This window comes from Engraulis encrasicolus, chromosome 6, assembly GCF_034702125.1.
Source record: "Engraulis encrasicolus isolate BLACKSEA-1 chromosome 6, IST_EnEncr_1.0, whole genome shotgun sequence".
Taxonomy (NCBI): domain Eukaryota; kingdom Metazoa; phylum Chordata; class Actinopteri; order Clupeiformes; family Engraulidae; genus Engraulis; species Engraulis encrasicolus.
In genome coordinates, this window is record NC_085862.1 from 34065869 (window position 1) to 34085868 (window position 20000).

The 20000-nt window shown below is 44.7% G+C and overlaps 1 protein-coding gene across 6 annotated transcripts in view; it reads right to left on the bottom strand.

The window, feature by feature from the left end:
* The window catches only part of clocka (clock circadian regulator a), a 98493-nt gene that overhangs the window by 4748 nt on the left and 73745 nt on the right, over window positions 1-20000 (bottom strand). For 2 of the 6 annotated variants that reach the window (XM_063201349.1, XM_063201348.1), the window contains exons 13-22: window positions 18332-18438; window positions 17728-17875; window positions 15654-15732; window positions 14861-15008; window positions 13962-14180; window positions 10707-10807; window positions 8987-9139; window positions 7469-7615; window positions 5332-5640; window positions 4565-4746 (exon numbers count right to left, since the gene is read on the bottom strand). In XM_063201349.1, the coding sequence (XP_063057419.1) occupies window positions 4565-4746; window positions 5332-5640; window positions 7469-7615; window positions 8987-9139; window positions 10707-10807; window positions 13962-14180; window positions 14861-15008; window positions 15654-15732; window positions 17728-17875; window positions 18332-18438 (1593 nt within the window). The remainder of the gene's footprint in view (window positions 1-4564; window positions 4747-5331; window positions 5641-7468; window positions 7616-8986; window positions 9140-10706; window positions 10808-13961; window positions 14181-14860; window positions 15009-15653; window positions 15733-17727; window positions 17876-18331; window positions 18439-20000) is intronic. The other 4 variants (XM_063201352.1, XM_063201351.1, XM_063201353.1 and 1 more) reach the window with 2 other exon arrangements.

Sequence of the window (20000 nt, forward strand, 5' to 3'; positions counted from 1 at the left end):
TGCGGGGGGCGCTCTAAAATATATAAACTGCTATAACATTTTATTAGTTTAACCAAATTTAACATATGAGGTATGCATGGATTCAGCATGAAGAGGAGAAACCGATGAGCTAAGTATTTGGTTGCCAGATTAAAGACACACTATGTAATAAACACAGTTTTAGCCAATGGACAGCTAAATCCGGGGTTTTTTTTAAGATAAAGGGTGGAAAGAGGAGGAGCTGGTGAGCTAAGTATTTGGTTATCAGATTAAAGACACACGATGTAATAAACACACTTTAACCTGTTGTATACACACACAGAAACACGAGGGAAAGAGATAGAGGTCTGAGTGTGTGTGTTTGTGTGTGTGTGTTTGTCTGTCTGTGCGAGAGAGAGAGAGGTGTGTGTGTGTGTGTGTGTGTGTGTGTGTGTGTGTGTGTGTGTGTGTGTGTGTGTGTGTGTGTGTGTGTGTGTGTGTGTGTGTGTGTGTGTGTGTGTGTGTGTGTGTGTGTGTGTGTGTGTGTGTGTGCATGTATGGAGATGCTTCAGGTGCCTTTCAGCAATTGGTGGGTAGGGAGAGGTAAGGGTGGGATTTGAACTTGCAACCCTCTGACAGACCAACACCCTACCCAGTAAGCCACTGCCACTTACTGTAAACCAGTGTTAATTTCGTCAGCTTTTTTTTATTTAGTCGTAGTCTTGGTCACAATGACGACAATCAATTTTAGTCTTAGTCATATTTTAGTCATTGCCTTCCCAATTTAGTCTTAGTCTTAGTCTAAATGACGAAAATCAATTTTAGTCTTAGTAAATTTTTAGTCATTTTAGTCATTTTAGTCAACACTGTACATAATAGAACTTCTCCACACACTTTTAACATATATCATTGACTGTAGAAAATAAACCTTCTCCGCACACTGCTTCTCTTTTTAACATGAACACACTGTACAGAATAAAACACTGGTTCTCTTTTTCTCTATTTTATTTAACACCAGTGTTAATTTCGTCAGCTTTTTAAATGTAGTCTTAGTCTTAGTCACAATGACGAAAATCAATTTTAGTCTTAGTCATATTTTAGTCATTGCCTTCCCAATTTAGTCTTAGTCTTAGTCTAAATGACGAAAATCAAAAAAGGGCATTGACGAAATATTTTAGTTATAGTCATGGTTGACGAAATTAACACTGCTGTATAGAGTGGCCACAGTAGCATTAGGCCACGGTTGCCCAGGTGAGCAGAGGTATAAAGTTCTACAAGGCTGCATGTGTCTGTGTGTGTGAATGAACATTCTAAAGGTGACAGTTTGCTGAGTAATATGTGCAGCCTTATTTTTACGCTGTCATATCTCCAAAAGTTTTGCAAGTTGTCAGATGATATTGACACACAAATGGCACAACCCTGCTCTCCGTGTCAAAGCTGAGATCACTTTTCTGGGCCAAATGGTTCAGTCAAAAAGTTGACATATTCAGGCCTATGCGCTGAGCTGTTCACACATTTTTTTCCCAAGTGAATGGGGTCACATCATAGGGATTTTAAAACTGCTCTCTCTGAAACATTTTGGTTTATGATCTTCACACAATTTGTATTCAGAGCCAAGACCTCTCTGACAATACCTTTACCTAGTTGATACCTAGTTAAAAACCCCACGACAGGTCACCTCTCTCTCTAACTACCGAAGTTTGTGACATCATCATATTGACCATTCCACCATTCATTTCAATGAGGGGGAAAACAGAGAGAAAACTGAGGATAAATAAGTCTGGTGAACGAATGAAAGGGGGTAGGCCAGCGAAAAATAAACCACCCTGAGCCCTTTTCGAGACGTTCGTTTTGGCACTCGAACCGTGTCTCTATCTCGAACGCTGCAACGATTCAAAGCCGCCATACTAATGAATGGTGATTCCCATAGGCCGAGGTGAATAGAAAAATGTATAATAATAATAAACTGTTGATGAACAATTAGTATGCTTTCCCGTAAGTATGCTTGCTGGGGGCAAGCAGAGGCCTTTGGCAAGCTTACTAAATAATACTATAGGACTATTTCATACATGGTAGACACAATCATCTGCTGTTATGAAGACATCTCTGTCATCTGGGAACTGTCCATTTCTTACCAGCGCAGTTGTGACAGGAATGAAAACCGTTCTTATTATGTGCATTTGCCAGAAATGCCTGCCAATCTGGTAACAAATGAACAGTTCCCAGATTTGAACTTTGCTACCAAAGATGCAGTTGCCAAAGATGTATTCCAACTAGAGGTGAAGTGCAGCTGTACTAGTACTTGTACAAATAGACCTGGCAGATCTCGGTGCAAGTGCATGAAGGCAGAGTTCAAGTGCACACCTCTGTGCAAGTGCACTTGCAATTTCTAAGACTGACCACTGACTGTTTTTGTATCTGTTCTCTGTCATAGTTATTGTTGAGTGGAGTATTGGAATAAATGTTAGCCCTATGGTCTTCTGTTTGTTTTTTGAATGCAGGAAAAAATGATGTTCCCCATAGTATTTATCATTATTATTATTATTATTATTATTATTATTATTATTATTATTATTATTATTATTATTATTATTATTTGATTTACTTTCTTCCAGATATAATAATAATTCTACCAGGCTTGATTGAAAAAAGCTGGTACTCATGATCCTACATTCATAAACTCAAAGTTGCAAGTTGGGTGCTAAATATCACATAGGCTTTATGCAGCCATATTTGTGTGTAGGTATCCTATGTATCTGTGTGCTTCAGGGATACTCTGAACAAATCAAGTTAAGTGATAACCCAGGCTTTATTTACAATAACTTGTAACAATAAATGATGTTTCATTGAAACTTTGAGGGAATTTCCACCCTTTATCTTAAAAAAGCCCGGATTTAGCTGTCCATTGGCTAAAAGTGTGTTTATTACATAGTGTGTCTTTAATCTGGCAACCAAATACCTCACCGGTTTCTCCTCTTCATGCTGAATCCATACACACCTCATATGTTAAATTTGGTTTAACTAATCAAACGTTATAGCAGTTTATATATTTTAGAGCGCCCCCCGCAGGCCATTTTGTTATCTGTGTGTTTGACACTCGAACTCAAATTGTTCTAAGTTCCAACTTGGAAGTGAAAACCAAACTTTAACACCAATTTGAAATGACTGAGCCTAATACGACTCCACTATAAGCAAAGGCAGTCTTCTGAACTGTGCCCTAAAGTGTATACATTCACATTTTGTTTGAATTCAGGGCCCCAGTTTGGAAGCAACATAGGCAGGGAGACAGGCAGGCAGGCAGGAAGGCGGGTGAGAGAGACAGAGAGAGAGAGGCATCTCTTTGTGAGCAGGCAGCCATGTCTGAAAGGGTCTGTCAGCTCTGTTCAGCCTAACTCGCTCGCTCACTCACTGCCTCTCAGTAATGTGGACTTGGCCATCGATTACAGACACTGTACTGTACTGTATGAGGCTTTACTAGGCCAAAGCCAACAGAGGGACTGTGTTTGCAAATGTGTGTGATTGAGTGCCACATATGTCGGTGTGAGTGTGTGTATTTTTGCATGTGTGCATGTGTGTTTAACAGATACATGTGTACCACAGATGGGGTTAGAAAGGTGTGTGTGTGTGTGTGTGTGTGTGTGTGTGTGTGTGTGTGTGTGTGTGTGTGTGTGTGTGTGTGTGTGTGTGTGTGTGTGTGTGTGTGTGTGTGTGTGTGTGTGTGTGTGTGTGTGTGTGTGTGTGTGTTGCATAGATTAGCAGTATCCGTGTCACAGATATGTGCATGTGTATGTGTGTATGTGTGTATATGGCATTTATCCATTTGCCCCATGTGTCTGCTTACTTCAAGATGTTATTGGTGACTAATATACGTTTCCGCGATTCTGTGTTAAATCATTTTGCTTGTGTCTTTGTGTGTGTGTGTGCTATACGTTCTGGAGGAGAGGAGCATACAGGTGTGTGTCACAGACGTGTCAGATCTGCCGGTCCTTGGAATTTTCGTAGTCCCAATAGAACGCATCAGCTTAAACAACCTAACTGCCTTGGGCACGCCTCTACCCATGGCCGTTGGAGCTGCTCAAAGTTGATTGGTTCCCGACAGAGTGGGTGGAGTTCCCGAGTTCTCCGGAGCACAGAAAGTATTTGCTTTGCTCTTGACCTGACTAGTACTGGCTAGGGAGTGTATAGTGTAGTGTAGTTACATTATAGTGATGGTCCTTACCGTATCTGTCTGTGTTGTGAGAAGGTGGCAACTGCAGCCCCACTCGGCGTGTATAGTGTAGTGTAGTGTAGTGTAGTGTAGTGTAGTGTAGTTACATTATAGTGATGGTCCTTACCGTATCTGTCTGTGTTGTGAGAAGGTGGCAACTGCAGCCCCACTCGGCGTGTATAGTGTAGTGTAGTGTAGTGTAGTGTAGTGTAGTTACATTATAATGATGGTCCTTACTGTATCTGTCTGTCCTGTGAGAAGGTGGCCACTGCGGCTCCACTGGGAGTATATAATGTAGTAGTGTAGTTAGGTCCTTACCGTATCTGTCTGTCTTGTGAGAAGGTGGCACCTGCGGCTCCACTGGGAGTATATAATGTAGTAGTGTAGTTAGGTCCTTACCGTATCTGTCGGTCTTGTGAGAAGGTGGCCACTGCGGCGCCGCTGGGCGTGTTGGTCTGGGCCAGGCTACTGGAGATCTGCACCACGTTGGCCTGCGTGGGCTGCGAGATCATCATGGTGTTGTAGAGCGAGGCCGGCAGCGCGCCCTGCGGAGACTGCAGCTGGTGCGTCGGGCGCTGCGGCTGCAGAGAGAGGAAGAGGAAGAGGAGAATGGTTGAAAGGTCACTCAAGAGGGGCACTGTGGCGCAACTCACTAAGCCCCCCCCCAACATTTGGGCTGGCATGCACATAAGGACCCAGGTTTGAGTCCAGTCTGGTTCATTTCCCAGCCCTACCCCTATCTCTCTCACACCTGTTTCTTGTCTCCTCTCACACTGTCCTGTCATAATATTAAAGGCCCAAAAAGCCCCCCAAAAAAACTTCAAAAAAAGATTGAAAATGGTCTTCATTACACTTTCTTTATCTAGTGACAAAACCTCCAAAACCTCATGGTCCAATTTTGTCACAGTAACTACAATATCCAACTTCATGCCAAGGCTTTGAGGGCATGTTCCTCAGTTTCAATGTTGCTGTAGTTATTGCACTTTGCCTTTGGAGGGCAGAATACATGACTGTTTGTGTGTGTGTGTGTGTGTGTGTGTGTGTGTGTGTGTGTGTGTGTGTGTGTGTGTGTGTGTGTGTGTGTGTGTGTGTGTGTGTGTGTGTGTGTGTGTGTGTGTGTGTGTGTGTGTGTGTGTGTGTGTGTGTGTGTGTGTGTACACGTGTACCTGTGCGAGTGTGGCCGTCTGTGTCTGCAGGAGGTTCTGAGTTTGGGCCTGGACCTGCTGTTGCTGCTGCTGTTGCTGCTGTTGCTGTTGCTGCTGTTGCTGTGCCTGCTGCTGCGCCTGCTGCTGCTGCTGCTGCTGCTGCACTGCATGTTGGGTAGGCTGGTGGGGGGCCGTCAGGCTGGCCTGGAGGGTACCCGCTTGCACCACCTGACCCTGCATGGTCAGAGTGCCCCCTGCCTGCACCGCCGTGCCCTGCGTCAGCTGCACCGAGCCCAGGTTCAAGCCACTGGCGCCAGACTGGAGAAACATCTGAGAGAGAGAGAGAGAGAGAGAGAGAGAGAGAGAGAGAGAGAGAGAGAGAGAGAGAGAGAGAGAGAGAGAGAGAGAGAGAGAGAGAGAGAGAGAGAGAGAGAGAGACGATATCGAAGAAAAGAAAGATCGAAAGAGAGAAAAAACATTGAAAGAGAAAAGAAAGAGATAGAGGAAAAGGGGAAGAGAGAAAGAGAGAGGGATAAGTCAGTAAGTATGCATGGTCAACCTCAAACAGATGTTGTGGATGATACGGCTGGATGGCCCTAATCCCACCCTCAGAGGAAGTGTCTGGCACACTGACCGTATGACTGACTGACTGACCGGCTGATGGTTGGCCTCTACAAAGGCAGCTCTGTTCTGTCCTCATACAGTACACCCCCCCACACCCCCCCACTCAGAGTGGGACCCAACGCATGAATACGCGAACACACTCAAGCAGGCTCGAAGGCATGCACACTTAAGGCTGATTCACACGGAATAAATATTACCTATGGAGCCCTGGTAATTCGCAATTATTCCTGGACCTCTGTGATTTTTTGTGGCGCATTCGGACGGGATAAGTAAACGTCTGTAATTTACTCAATACACAGACATCATAAGGGGTTGCAAACGGCACGCATATGAAGATGGGACATGAAATTACCCCAGGACGTCTGCGTTTTGATGAAATACAGTAGGTAGTTCGTGGCAGAATTATTACCTTACATATTACGGACATAGCGCACAGGACTAAGTACTCGGACATTCTCCGTAATTATTCCGAATTACCGGGGGTCCATAGGTACGCGCGCGCACACGCACACGCACACACACACACACACACACACACACACACACACACACACACACACACACACACACACACACACACACACACACACACACACACACACACACACACACACACACACACACACACACACACACCTCAGTGCTTCCTAAGTTAGCCTCAGGGGTATTGGAGAGAGCTTAGCATGGTGTAGGTCCCCCCTGAGCTTCATCTCCATAGACATGCACAGGAGAGCTTTGTTTACCCATAAAGACTCATACCACCACCAGGCTGGCACGCTAGCACATAACGAATGCTAATATATGAAGATGACTTCCATGCAGACGTTTAAATAAAAGGGAGACCCTGAGGTCCGACTTTGTCTTGACATTTAAAAAAGAAATCACTTAAGGGTGTGAAACTACTGCCAAGTGCATTCATAAATATTCAACGGTGGTTAAAATAGCCGTACTTTTCCAGACAAACAGAGTTTCTTGTAGCAAGTGCCTTCATCTGCTAACGTCTGCATCTAATTTCTCAGTGTGCCATCTTACTAAAAGCTGAGGAGGAACGTTAAAGGGGCACAATGTAGGATTACATAGTTTGCGCGGAACCCATGGCATGCCGGTCTCAAAATGTACAGTCATGAAAACATGCTGCTTAGTGAGAATGTTTTTCATCACATAATGGCAGCAGTTGATACAAAAGTGAATATGCATATGGTGGTATGTAAAGCAAATTTTTCGAATGAGAAGTGTTTCCAACGACACTCGTTCAGGTCGCTCTGTCAACAGTTACATTTGGGGTTCTCTGATAGCGGACCGTGAAAGTGGTCGCGAGAGTCATCGCTCACTTACTATAAGCATCGGCTGACTCGGGGCAGTGATTAATCATACATATTGCCCCTTTAAAGTAACACTATATGTTTGCTCTTCAATCCCAGGCCATCTTAATCCGGCCCTGATTCCGATTTCTTGGTTCGATAAGATATCGTTACAGCCCTACCAGCTGTGCTAAAGTGTTTTGTCTTCCCATCCACCAGGAGGCAGCACTGACCTGCAGGCCCTGGCCCTGCACCCTCTGCAGCTCCTCCTGGATCTGCCGTAGCTCCTCCTGCTGCCGCTGGATGTTGGCCTCGATCATACGCGTCCGCTGCTCCAGCTGCTCCTTCAGGTGCTGCATGGCGTCCAGCTGATGGGTGAACTGAGGGCATAACAAGCCAATCAGAGAAGCCCATTAGGATCACATGATCACGGGGGTTGGGGAACGTCACAATACAAGGCAACGGAGGTTAATTTGTATAGCCATTCATTTTAAGTTAATAGACATAGAGACAGTTCTCACAAAAACAAAAGCATCAGAACACAACAAATGAAATAAAACAAAGGAAATAGGCAAAAAAATGGGTGAATAAAAGTAAACAATAAAGAGGAAATCAAAAGCCAATCAGAGAAGCCCATGAGGGTCACATGATCACGAGTGGGGGCTGGGGGTGATGTAAACAAGTGGAGGGGTCGGGAGGGTTAATGTTCATTGGTGAAAGTGCATAATATTAGTTTCGCAACACCACCAGCGCCTGAGACAAATCAATGAGGTCTAGTCAAAAGAAGTAAACAAAATTCTTCCCATACATGTGCGATCAATTTTGTTGTTGCAAACTTTTGTGGTGAAATCAAATCAAAAGCAGCACCCAAATAATTACGAGGATGAAAACTGCTGTTGTTATGTCTTGTGACGTTCAGAAGAACAGAACAATTTGTACATCTGGAGTTGGAGGTCAGACGAAAAAGTACTGCTTGCACTACAAAAAGGGTCATAAGATGTGAAAGCGGTGTGTGTGTGTGTGTGTGTGTGTGTGTGTGTGTGTGTGTGTGTGTGTGTGTGTGTGTGTGTGTGTTTTTGTAAATGCTCATGTGATCTAAGAGAACGGAGTGGCCAGTCTAAAATGGTCTTGTGACTGAACAATAACAGTCTGGGCTTTGACACATGTGACTGGGAGGCTCAGTAGGTAGGCCAAGGTAGAGAGAGCCCAATCGTACCTCATAAGAAGTCACAATGTCAATTACCTGAGCCCGACATGTAACTCTCATTGTCAGTGTGTCACATTATTACGTGCCCCCTCCACCAACTAGGTGACAATGTGGACCAGTGCTCTCACCTTCCTAACAAGCCTGGCAAAAAGACACGATTCGTGCCCAACTCACAGTGTGTACCCATCAGTAAGAAAATTGCCCTGTCAAAGTGTTTGTGACCTGGTGCGTTTCTTTTTTTAAACCTCCTCCCACGCTCTGAAGTTCAAAACATGCTAGCTCCACTTACACACATTTGCCCTAACTCACACACACAAATGTACACATACACTGACTCACTCCCGCAACATTCACACGCACACGCACACGCACACACGCACACACGCACAAACACACACACACACACGCACACGCACACGCACACACGCACACACGCACAAACACACAAACACCCTCTCGGTCTCACACTGTTGCTCTCTTACACACACGTGCATGCGCACGCACGCATGCACGCAGGCACGCACACACACACACACTTCCTCACCTGTACTGTGGGCTGTAGCTGCTGCTGTTGCTGCTGCTGTTGCTGCTGCGGCTGCTGCTGCGGCGGCTGCTGCTGCTGCTGCTGGGGCGCTTGTTGCTGGGAGACCAGCGAGGTGGCCATGGTCTGGCCCGTGTTCTGGGAGCTCATGGACTGCTGTAATCGGAGAGGGACAGTGACGCCGTCACACGCAAGCACGAAACTCGCAAGGTTGTGTCAAGGTGTCATTCATATGTGCACACACACAGCACTGGGTATCTTACATGAAAAGCGCACAGGACACAAAACGTGAATGGTGACAAACTTCAGAAGTTCAGAAAATCCATTTCATGATTTTTAGTCATAATTGTAAACTTGAAAATGTTGGGGTTCAACTTAACAACTGAAAGTGGTAGTAATTTGAGATATTTAAATATGTGCATATGTGTGCATTTCAATCAGCCACTGACTAGCCTTAGGTTAAAATTGACAGAGCCCAACATCTGTGTGTACTTTCTGTACACAAATCTATTCACTGACTATGCTCAGGTCAGCGTGTCCTCGGCAGAAGCCAACACGTGTGCACTATGAGGGCTGCGAGCAATTTCTCTCCCGTAGAGAGATGGCCGAGATAACCTGCGCTGTTCTGGGTTTGATTGGTCATGTCTGCCATTTGCCAGCTCATTGACATTCATGTACAGATGTTTGCCGTCTCTGGTTTGGCTCATTTATTTACAGTGCTGCAATTGGCCACAAAAAGCCAAAAACATGAAAAAATACTGAGCAAATTGTTCGGCTTCTACGATGACTGTACCATAGTTGCTTCCTTGCATTCTCTGGGTGCATTGCACCCAAACACTCACAAACAATAATCTTATCTTTACTTAAATAAGTCGCTTTGGATAAAAGTGTCTCTAAGAGTAATGTAATGTAATGCGCACACATTAATCAGTACAAATGACATGTACGGCATACCATCTTCATCCACAACCAATCCCTTGTGAAACTATAGAAAGTGACCTTTCAAAATGCAGTCAACTAAGTGGAGTCAAGAGGAACTAAAGTGAAGCTACTGTAAGTGGAGTTAAAGCTCTCATCCAATCAGAGGAGTCCTAAACCAACCCCTGACGCCATCGCAGATCCTTGAGCAAAGAGAGCTGGATTACTAGCCGGAAAACACATTTACAACAAGGAAGTAGAGAAGTACTGTTCCAGGGGCACTATTTTGGAAAGCTTTGCAGCAGGTAACATGAGGTTGGGGTAATTAATGAAAAATTAACGTGGGATGACTGGGGTGGAAACTTCGGTGAACGACTTAAAATGTGGAAGGGTCTGTAAATTTACTACTAAAAAATGGCCTCCACAGTGTTTCAGGCTGTACTGCATATTTAGGGTGCCGAATTTACTGAAGGGACTTTTGACACAATGACTGTGAAATGTGTCATTGTGCAAACTCTAATTTGTCACTGACCTCAACACATCTGGGGTGAGTTTCTCAAAAGGGAATTTGTTAGCCTGTTAGCAACTTCAGTAGTTGCCAATGGGAAAATGCATCGAAAACAACGAAGTAGCTAATGTAGTAAGCAACTTTGGTTTCGAGAAATTCACCCCTGGGTTGATGGGGCAAAAGCAACACACAATAACCTGTGCACCAATGAGGAGTGACCTTCCGACTCAATGTTTTGTCCAATCGAAGGGGTTCCTAACCCCTGGCGCCATGGTGACAGTGACGGTGACAACGAACCTGGCTGCTGATAGAGGGCCGTCTCTGTGATGTCATCTCGATGGCCGAGACGGACTGACGAGGCGGCGTGCCGCGATCCGTCTGTAACTTTGTTTGTGTGGCTGTGGTGGTAAAGAACAAGGCAATCAATTAGTCGAAAAGTATTTTTGTAGCACATTATCATACTCTATAGTCATTCCATGTATTTCACAAACGATTATAGCATCATATTTGTCATGAATGAATTTTACTTCCTTTTACACACATAAAATGTGGTGAATGATGGTGACTAGAGGTGCTCCGATTGCTCGGCAGCCGATCATGCTCGGCCGATAATGGCCAAAAATAGCCTGATCGGTGATCGGAAAAACATGCCGATCAAAAAACCGATCCAGAGATATTAAATTCCTCACGCAACCATTTCGCCTTTACACCTGGCGCTGCCTGCATGTAGCCTAGGTGCTGGCTCTGCACAGCTGCTGCACCAAAATAAGGCATCTTTACTTGTCTTTAACTTTTTGGAATTCCCTCCTTCATTTTCACCATTTATAATCATATCTGCATCAACAATGATCTGATTTTCCGATCCATGCGCAGTTTACATGACGCTTGTAATTTGTGAATGACGTGTCAGTCTCGCCATGTTCACTATTTTGAGTTACAGCCTGTCAGCACGCAACAACTAAACGTTTCCAAAACAATCATCAACTGTATTGTTTTTAAAGTTGTAGCCTAATGGACAGCCAGGTCATTAGTTTTGTAGTCGCTGCAACACCAAACAGCAACTAGGGAGAATGGACGGTGAAACTCAATGAGTCTGTGCAGGGAATTCTACATTCTATGACAGTGTTACAGAGAAAGAGCTTTCCTCGCAGACACGCTGTGTTGTGCGTGTTCCCTGTTCTTTCAAGTGAAGTTTTTTTTCTTGTTTTGTGTATGTAGAATCTCAAGTGTTTCAGTCACAATGTAATTTGCGATAGACTACTTCTCGCCCGTTAGCCATTTTACGTTATAACCTGTGTAGTTGCCTCGGTCAGCGCGCGACAAGTTCACGTTGTCCGCACAAGCATGCCAACGTTATTGTTTTCAAAGTTGTAATTGACAGTCAGTCGATTAGTTTGATAGTCGCTGAAACGCCAAACGGCGACAGAAGTGAGAGGGAGAGAGCAGAGCACTGCAGCTGTGGACAGTGAGTGACAGAGAGGGGAGGGGCTCTCCTCACGAGGCTGCTCATTTAAAGCGACAGGGTTTTTTCTCGTATGCAGAAGACGAGAGACTAAGATCCAGGTGTCTGGGCTTCAATTCAATCTCAAATAGTTAAGTAATTATATGCAATAACTTATAAATTGATGTAATGTTTCAGTTTCAATTCAATCTTAAATAGTTTAGTAATTATATGCAATAACTTAGGCCTATAAATTGATTAATACTGTAGACTTACTTGTAGGCTATATTACCAACACTAGTCTGAAAGAGCTGAAAGATAATAATAATAATAATAATAATAGCCTAATAATAATAATAATAATAATAATAATAATAATAATAATAACAATAATAATAATAATCATAATAGTAATAGCCTAATAATAGGCCTACATTGTGAAAGCGACATGTGCAAATTAAGATTGATTGGTTTATGGGCAGAAATATTCAATAAGGATAATTAATAGGCTATTAAAAAAATAGGAAATAATTTCTGTGATCGGCAATGATCGGTGATCGGCAGATAAAGATTTTTGGTGATCGGTATCGGTGATCGGGCCAAAAAATGGTGATCGGAGCACCTCTAATGGTGAATTTATGAAACAAAGGTTCCAAAATGTGTAAAAGGATTAAAAAATTCCAAACACATTTCCACATTATCCAGACAGTGACAGACTTTTCATCAATGAAAGCTTAGATTAATTTCTGAAACGAGTGAGGCATCGCTTTGCTCTCTCACAATTCAATAACTTTTGATGAGCCTGTGTCCTTGGTTAACATCTGTTTGGCTACACGAGAGTACCATTGAGTGTGCATGTGTGTGCGCCCGATGTGTGTGTGTGTGTGTGTGTGTGTGTGTGTGTGTGTGTGTGTGTGTGTGTGTGTGTGTGTGTGCGCGCGCGTGTGTGACAGAGAGAGAGAGAATGTGTGTGTGTGTGTGTGCACCAGTGTGTGTGTGTGTATGTGTGTGTGCGTGCCTGCGTGTGTGTGTGTTCTCGTGTGCACACGTCAATGTGTGCAAGTGTGTGTGTGTGTGTGTGTGCGCCAGAGACAGAGAGAGAATGTGTGTGTGTGCGTGTGCGCCAGTGTGTGTGTATATGTGTGTGTGCGTTCGCGTGTGCACTCGTCAATGTGTGCAAGTGTGTGTGTGTGTGTGTGTGTGTGTGTGTGTGTGTGTGTGTGTGTCTATGTGTGTGTGTGTGTGCGCCAATGTGTGTGTATGTGTGTTTGTGCGTGTCTGTGTGTGTCTGGTTGTCAAAGCGTTCCACAGAGGCGTCTGTAATTTGACACGGCCGACACATGACTAAGTGTGTGCGGGGCATAATGACACTGGCGTTGAGGAGATCTCATTGATCAGAGGCTGACAGCCTGTCGTGTGGGTGTGCGTCACGCGTCCCCCCCCCCTCCCTCGCCTCTGCCTTCGCTTCGCCAGCCAATTACGCCAGACACGCTCTAGTGGAGGCTTCGTTATAAAAGTACAATGGAAGACAAGACTTGGCATGACAACGCACACAAAGTACTGTGTGTGTGTGTGTGTGTGTGTGTGTGTGTGTGTGTGTGTGTGTGTGTGTGTGTGTGTGTGTGTGTGTGTGTGTGTGTGTGTGTGTGTGTGTGTGTGTGAGGAGGGGAGGGGGGAGCAGAGATGTGGAATTTAGAAGACGCAAGGGATGTTTTTTTAAAAAGGTACAGTATAACTGTATAACTGCATTATAAAGATGTTAATGCCTTGTAGTGTGTCTGTCTGCATGGTGGTTTCTCAAGAGAGTTGCACCAGCATTTCACCTCAGGAAACATGGCAATCCCTTTTGTAATGCGTGTGTGTTTATATTGACTTGGAAGTGTGGTTGTGTGTGTGTGTGTGTACGTATATGTGTAGGTATACACATATAGGTAGGTATACACATATAGCATTGACAAACGTTTGAATGTGGTGTGTGTGTGTGTGTGTGTGTGTGTGTGTGTGTGTGTGTGTGTGTGTGTGTGTGTGTGTGTGTGTGTGTGTGTGTGTGTGTGTGTGTGTGTGTGTGTGTGTGGTAAGACACACACGCACACCGCCGTCTCCGACCCCACTTGTAAAGCCTCTTCCACACCAAGCCGACGGTTGGCTATTGTTGGGTTGGGTTGGGTACAGTTGGGTCAGAGTTGGTTCGGTGTGTCTCGGTGTGTCTGGGATAGTTGGGGGACGTTTGTGGTCCTGGGTCTCCGTCGGGAGACTTTGAGCATGTTCAGTTGGGTTGAGGAGCGCGTTGGTAGTCGGGCTCCATGCCGGACACTGATTGGTTTGTGCTACTGCAAGGGGGTGGGAGGGCAATTGTTTAGCAGTAGCGAACTCACAAACATCTTGAGTTTCATTACATTACACTGTGTTTGTTTAGACAGACTACTAACACAATGCCCAGCGTGTCCTTTTCCTCTTTAGCGAACTCGCAGTGAGAGAAATTAAGTGGAGTAATGAAACCGCGAAAGACATCGAGCTTTGTGAGCAAGAGACAGAGATAGAATGTCGTCTTGATGGATAAACTATGAATGGGAGGGGGACTTTGCCGAAAGGCATCGTAGGCTATGGTTTGTTAGAGTCAGTAATGCATCTACTATCAAGGCTACTCCTGAAAAGCAGAGAGTTGACTTGGCGAAAATATGAAAACATTTGGCTATAACAGGGTCTTTGCCCTTCGCTCTTTGCCGCAGGCTCTCAAATGCGGAAGTTACCGCGAGCTCTCAAACGCCGGGGGATTGTCCATGGCGGGTGAAGTTGGCTAGGTGTGTTCGGGAACGATTTCTAGTCAACCAGGGCCAACGCAAACCACCAGACAACTGTCTGGGTCTGGAGTCGGAGTCGGCTCCAATCTTTTTGGTGTAAAATCGCCTTTAGTCTGAGACAGCAGCGTGTCTTTGTGTGTGTGTGTGTGTGTGTGTGTGTGTGTGTGCGTGTGCGTGTGCGTGTGCGTGTGCGTGCGTGCGTCTCTTACAGTTGGGTTCAGAGATGGCGGTGTGCGTGGAGGACTTGCGTGAGGAGCGCGAGGAGGCCGAGGGCGTGTGGCTGCAGTCAAAACGCTCCAGCGCCTCCTTCAGGCTGGAGGTGTTCAGTTGAGATTCCGAACCAGAGTCCTGACTCTGCTGAGAGAGGGAGAGAGAGGGAGGGAGAGAGAGAAAGAGCGAGAGTGTAAGACAGAGAAAGAGAGAGAGAAAGGAAATACAAATATAGAGAGGAGAGCGAATAGAAGAGAGAACGAAAGTGTGAAAGAGGAAGAAAGAAAGAAAGAAAGAAAGAAAGAAAGAAAGAAAGAAAGAAAGAAAGAAAGAAAGAAAGAAAAAAAGAAAGAAAGACGTAAATACAGTAAGAAAGAAACAAACAAATTAACAAACCAACAAGACACAATTAAAGAAACAAAAGATAAATGCAGAGGAATTGATAAAGGTTTATAATATGATAAGAGAATTGGAGTGGGAATAGGAGAGCAACTTCACAGCTGTGTTGGTCTCAAGTGAGTCACAGTACATGCTGTGGCTCTGCCTCACTGTTTAGTCACATTGTAAAAGTCATTTTCCACAATCACTGAGCTGAAGGGTTCTTTCGAAATCATTTACTTTTCTTTTTTGGGGATTGACCATACAGAGAGCCTCTGACGAGAAAGAGAAGTTGGTGGATTTACAGTAAACTTGGAAGAGAAGAGGAGAAAGGGGAAGGCAGTGTGTGGGAGTGTGCGTACAGTATGTAGTATGTGATACACGCTGATCTCAGTGTGTGTGCTCGCTGCTCACCTTCTCGACAGCGGCGATCTCAGGCCGAGACTCCTCCAGCCCCAGCTCTCTCCTCTGCTCCGCCCTCACCTCAGCATAGCTAGAGAGAGAGAGAGAGAGAGAGAGAGAGAGAGAGAGAGAGAGAGAGAGAGAAAGAGAGAGAGAGCAGGAGTAAGAGAGAGGGAGAGAGAGAGAGAGAGAGAGAGAGAGAGAGAGAGAGAGAGCGAGAGAGAGAGCGAGCGAGAGAGAGAGAGAGCGAGCGAACGAGAGAGAGAGAGCGAGCGAACGAGAGAGAGAGAGAGAGAGAGCGAGCGAACGAGAGAGAGAGAGAGCGAGCGAACGAGAGAGAGAGATTTAACAACTTGTTTATTATATCACATTGTTCACATAATACCAAACTTGTCATCATATTCCTCAGCAGATGATGGGAGAAGACCTCTCCATCACATCAACACCACAACTCCTTCATAGACAAAAACAAAATCAACTCAAGCTAATCTTTACCAAAGTACAAGAGAGTCCTTGTGCACAGCCCCTCAATGCAGGTGCAGGTGTGAGGCAGGAGGAGGTGAATCAATAAACCAAAAGTCAAGAGACACCGCACACTGCTTACTTTTCTTAACTTTATTTCTTGGAGCGAACAACGCGTTTCGCCCAATGCGTCATCAGGTTCGCTCTATGCCAAACCCCCATTACCCAGGTGTACAAATAAAGTGCCAAATGATCACATGATTCTTTGCTACCAATCTTGTGCATAGTCTCAAAACCCATCCCCACAGGTGCGTAAAGTAGGTAAAACATGATCAGTCCATGCAGGCCATCACAACAATATTTTTCACATTGATGTCCCCATGCAAAGGCTATATACAAAGGTAACACAATTCCATCAGTTACATTCAGATAGGTCAATAAATACCACAGAAAATAGTCATAATGTTGCATATTCATCAATATTACACAAATCCAGTAAAATTAACTCAGATAGGCCTAGAAGCCTTTGCTTGGGGACATCAATGTGAAAAATATTGTTGTGATGGCCTGCATGGACTGATCATGTTTTACCTACTTTACGCACCTGTGGGGATGGGTTTTGAGACTATGCACAAGATTGGTAGCAAAGAATCATGTGATCATTTGGCACTTTATTTGTACACCTGGGTAATGGGGGTTTGGCATAGAGCGAACCTGATGACGCATTGGGCGAAACGCGTTGTTCGCTCCAAGAAATAAAGTTAAGAAAAGTAAGCAGTGTGCGGTGTCTCTTGACTTTTGGTTTACTAATCTTTACCAACTTATGGTTGACCTGACCTGTTCAAAATCCCTTACTCATGCACTATTTTTTGCCAATAGCTCAATGTTATTGAGAGAGAGAGAGATAGAGAGAGAGGGAGAGATAGAGGGAGAGAGAGAGAGAGAGAGAGAGAGAGAGAGAGAGAGAGAGAGAGAGAGAGAGAGAGAGAGAGAGAGAGAGAGAGATGAAGCGAGGTTGGGAGGGAAAGATTGAACAAAAAAAAACGTAAAGTGGGGGGAAGGAGAGCGATAAGAGATAAAGACAGAGAGAGTGGGAGAGAGAGATATGAAGAGAGGCTAGGAGGGAAAGATTGAACGAAAAGCGACAGAGAGAGAGAGAGGGAGAGAAAGAGAGATAGAGAGGTCAAATATCGGAAACAAGATGTACAGAAACCTGATATAGCAGACCTATAATTAACCCAAAACATCTTGACCGTCCACTATTGTTTGTTTACCCAGAGTCTTCAACGCCGTTACCTCCATGATAAACACATCACAATGACCTCCCTGAGCATATGTGGGGTGTAGTATGTGTATATGTGAGACACCTTGTTTTCATTTTCATGTGGGCTTGAGTAGATTTGTGGGATTGCACAGGGTGTATTTGATGTGTGACTCAGAGTTTCCGGATGAACTACCGTGCGTGTGCGTGTGCGTGTGTGTGTGTGTGTGTGTGTGTGTGTGTGTGTGTGTGCGTTACAAGTTTGTGTTTTTAATTACATTTAATCGTTTAAAAATATATTTAATGGCCCACAGACTAACTGAGTTTGTAAATAATTTCATCCACACCCTTCCCTCTCCTTACCTGACGACGGTGTGTGTGCAAACGATGAACTCGGGCCGCGAGTTCCACTGGTGGTAGGTGATGTAGTACTGCGTCTGTAGCCAGATCCACTGCTGGCCCTTGGTCAGGAAGCGGTAGTAGCACGACTTGCCCTTCCCATACTGCATCACTGCAAAGAGGCCAGGGGTCAAAGGTCATGACGTGCAGTAGAAAACCCAAAGGAAAACAAACGCATCCAGATTTGAGTCTTCTCATATTGGAGAAAGATAGTACATTCATTGCATCATGGCCACATTTATTAGAGACCATAATGCAACTCGCAACCAACACAGTGTTTATGTTGAACAGTTTGAGCGCACCTGCTTTTGCAACTCATGAAGAAAATGCACAGCTAGCAGAGTGTGTCACACACTTGCAAGCGCCGCCATTTCCACATTGAATTCATGCACAATACAAAATTACATGCATGAGCATTCAGAGATACACACTCTTCAATGTAATGAGCATCTCTCTCTCCCTCTCTCTCACACACACACACACACACACACACAACCGCGCGCACGCACACGCGCACGCACACGCGCACGCACACACACACACACACAGTGTGTGATGGGCAACTCACAGTGTTCGTGGCACTTGGCCAGTGTCTCCAGGTCGTCCACATGGTAGTAGTCATAGCCTGACGTGCCCAGCACCTCGAAAGGCAGGTAACCAATGATGGGCGGTGCCCTGTGGGGGACAAACAGATAATATATTACTAGGGGTGGGCATAGATTATTTTTTTTAATCTAGATTAATCTCACTGTAATTATGATTAATCTATATCAAAATGGCTCATTCAGAATAGGCACGATAGCGAAATAATGCCGAAAAAAACCTTGGGGTTTCTTAAGACAGATGGCGCATTAGACCAGAGCTCATCTTTTTTTTCCAAAATGCATCTCATCTTCAAAAAATGGCCATGTTGATACTTGGAGATGACAAAATCACAGCAATATGTGTAAAGTGTGTCCAATATGTTAGGAAGCATTTACAGTTATAAGATACTGAAATTTCAAAATGAACAGCGCTATAAGTTGTAGAGGCAAATACAGATAAATCTATCAAACATTTAGGCTATTTAAACAATATTACCTCAACAATTCAGCATTTCATTTCTAATGGGGAGAGAGAGAGAGAGAGAGAGAGAGAGAGAGAGAGAGAGAGAGAGAGAGAGAGAGAGAGAATCTGCCACTGACTGTTAAAAGGAGCAGCGGCTCCTTTAAGAGAGGGAGGAGCTCTGCTGTAGGCACAGCAGCCCTCAGCAGAGCCAGGCTACTGGATATGCCTATCTAGAACCTACAGCACTGGCACACGGCGATTTGACAGTTGTTCTCAGTTAGAATGCCAGATGAGTTACAACTCGACATGAATTCAGTTTGCAAAAAAAAGTCAAGCGCGACTGTAACGGAGGCTAACTAGCACAGAGTTGGCGTGGAACGTTGGTAAACCTCCCTCCGATAGCCTCATACAGTCTCGTGCCGTTGGGCCGAGAGACTAGTCTCTTGGCCCAGCGGTATCGTACTGTGTCTCCCATTGCCGAACCGTTGTAGTTGACGAAGTCGCACGTTCGATCCCCGAGGGGGGTGAACAGGTGCAAGATGACCTCCGTCACACGACAACCGCGAGGTTTATTACCGTCGGACATGAGAATATCTCACTGAATCGCAAATGTGCGCGATTGCAACACAAACATTCAATGAGAGTAGATATTGACAGTTTCAGTTTGACAATCTTCAAAATGCATAGGACTATCACACGGAATGTTTTGCAATTATAGCACAGGCAAGATTTCTGGAAGTTGTTTATGTATTCAATGCAATGCGTGAGGAAATGTAGGCTATGTCGGGCTGGTAGCTTCTCACACACAATAATGTCTCTCTATGCTTCACCTCAAACAATAACGTCTCTTTAGTCTACCACTTATGAAAAAGCACTCAAACAACACCTACCACGGCAGAGGGATTCATGTTTTCTGCAGCAAACACTTCATATTTAGTAGGTCTGCTGAAACAACAGGTGGAGAGAGGAGAAGCGACTGGAGCGCAGTCTAAAAGCGTCTGTCAATTAAACGCTATGGTGACGTGCATACCCAAACTCCAAGTCTCACATTATCGCAGCACGTTAACGCTGATAACGGCCCACCACTATATATTACATTACATTGCATTAGATTACATTACATTGCATTAGATTACATGACACTACATGACATTACACATGTAGGCTAGCTGATGAGGGGCGGTCAAAGG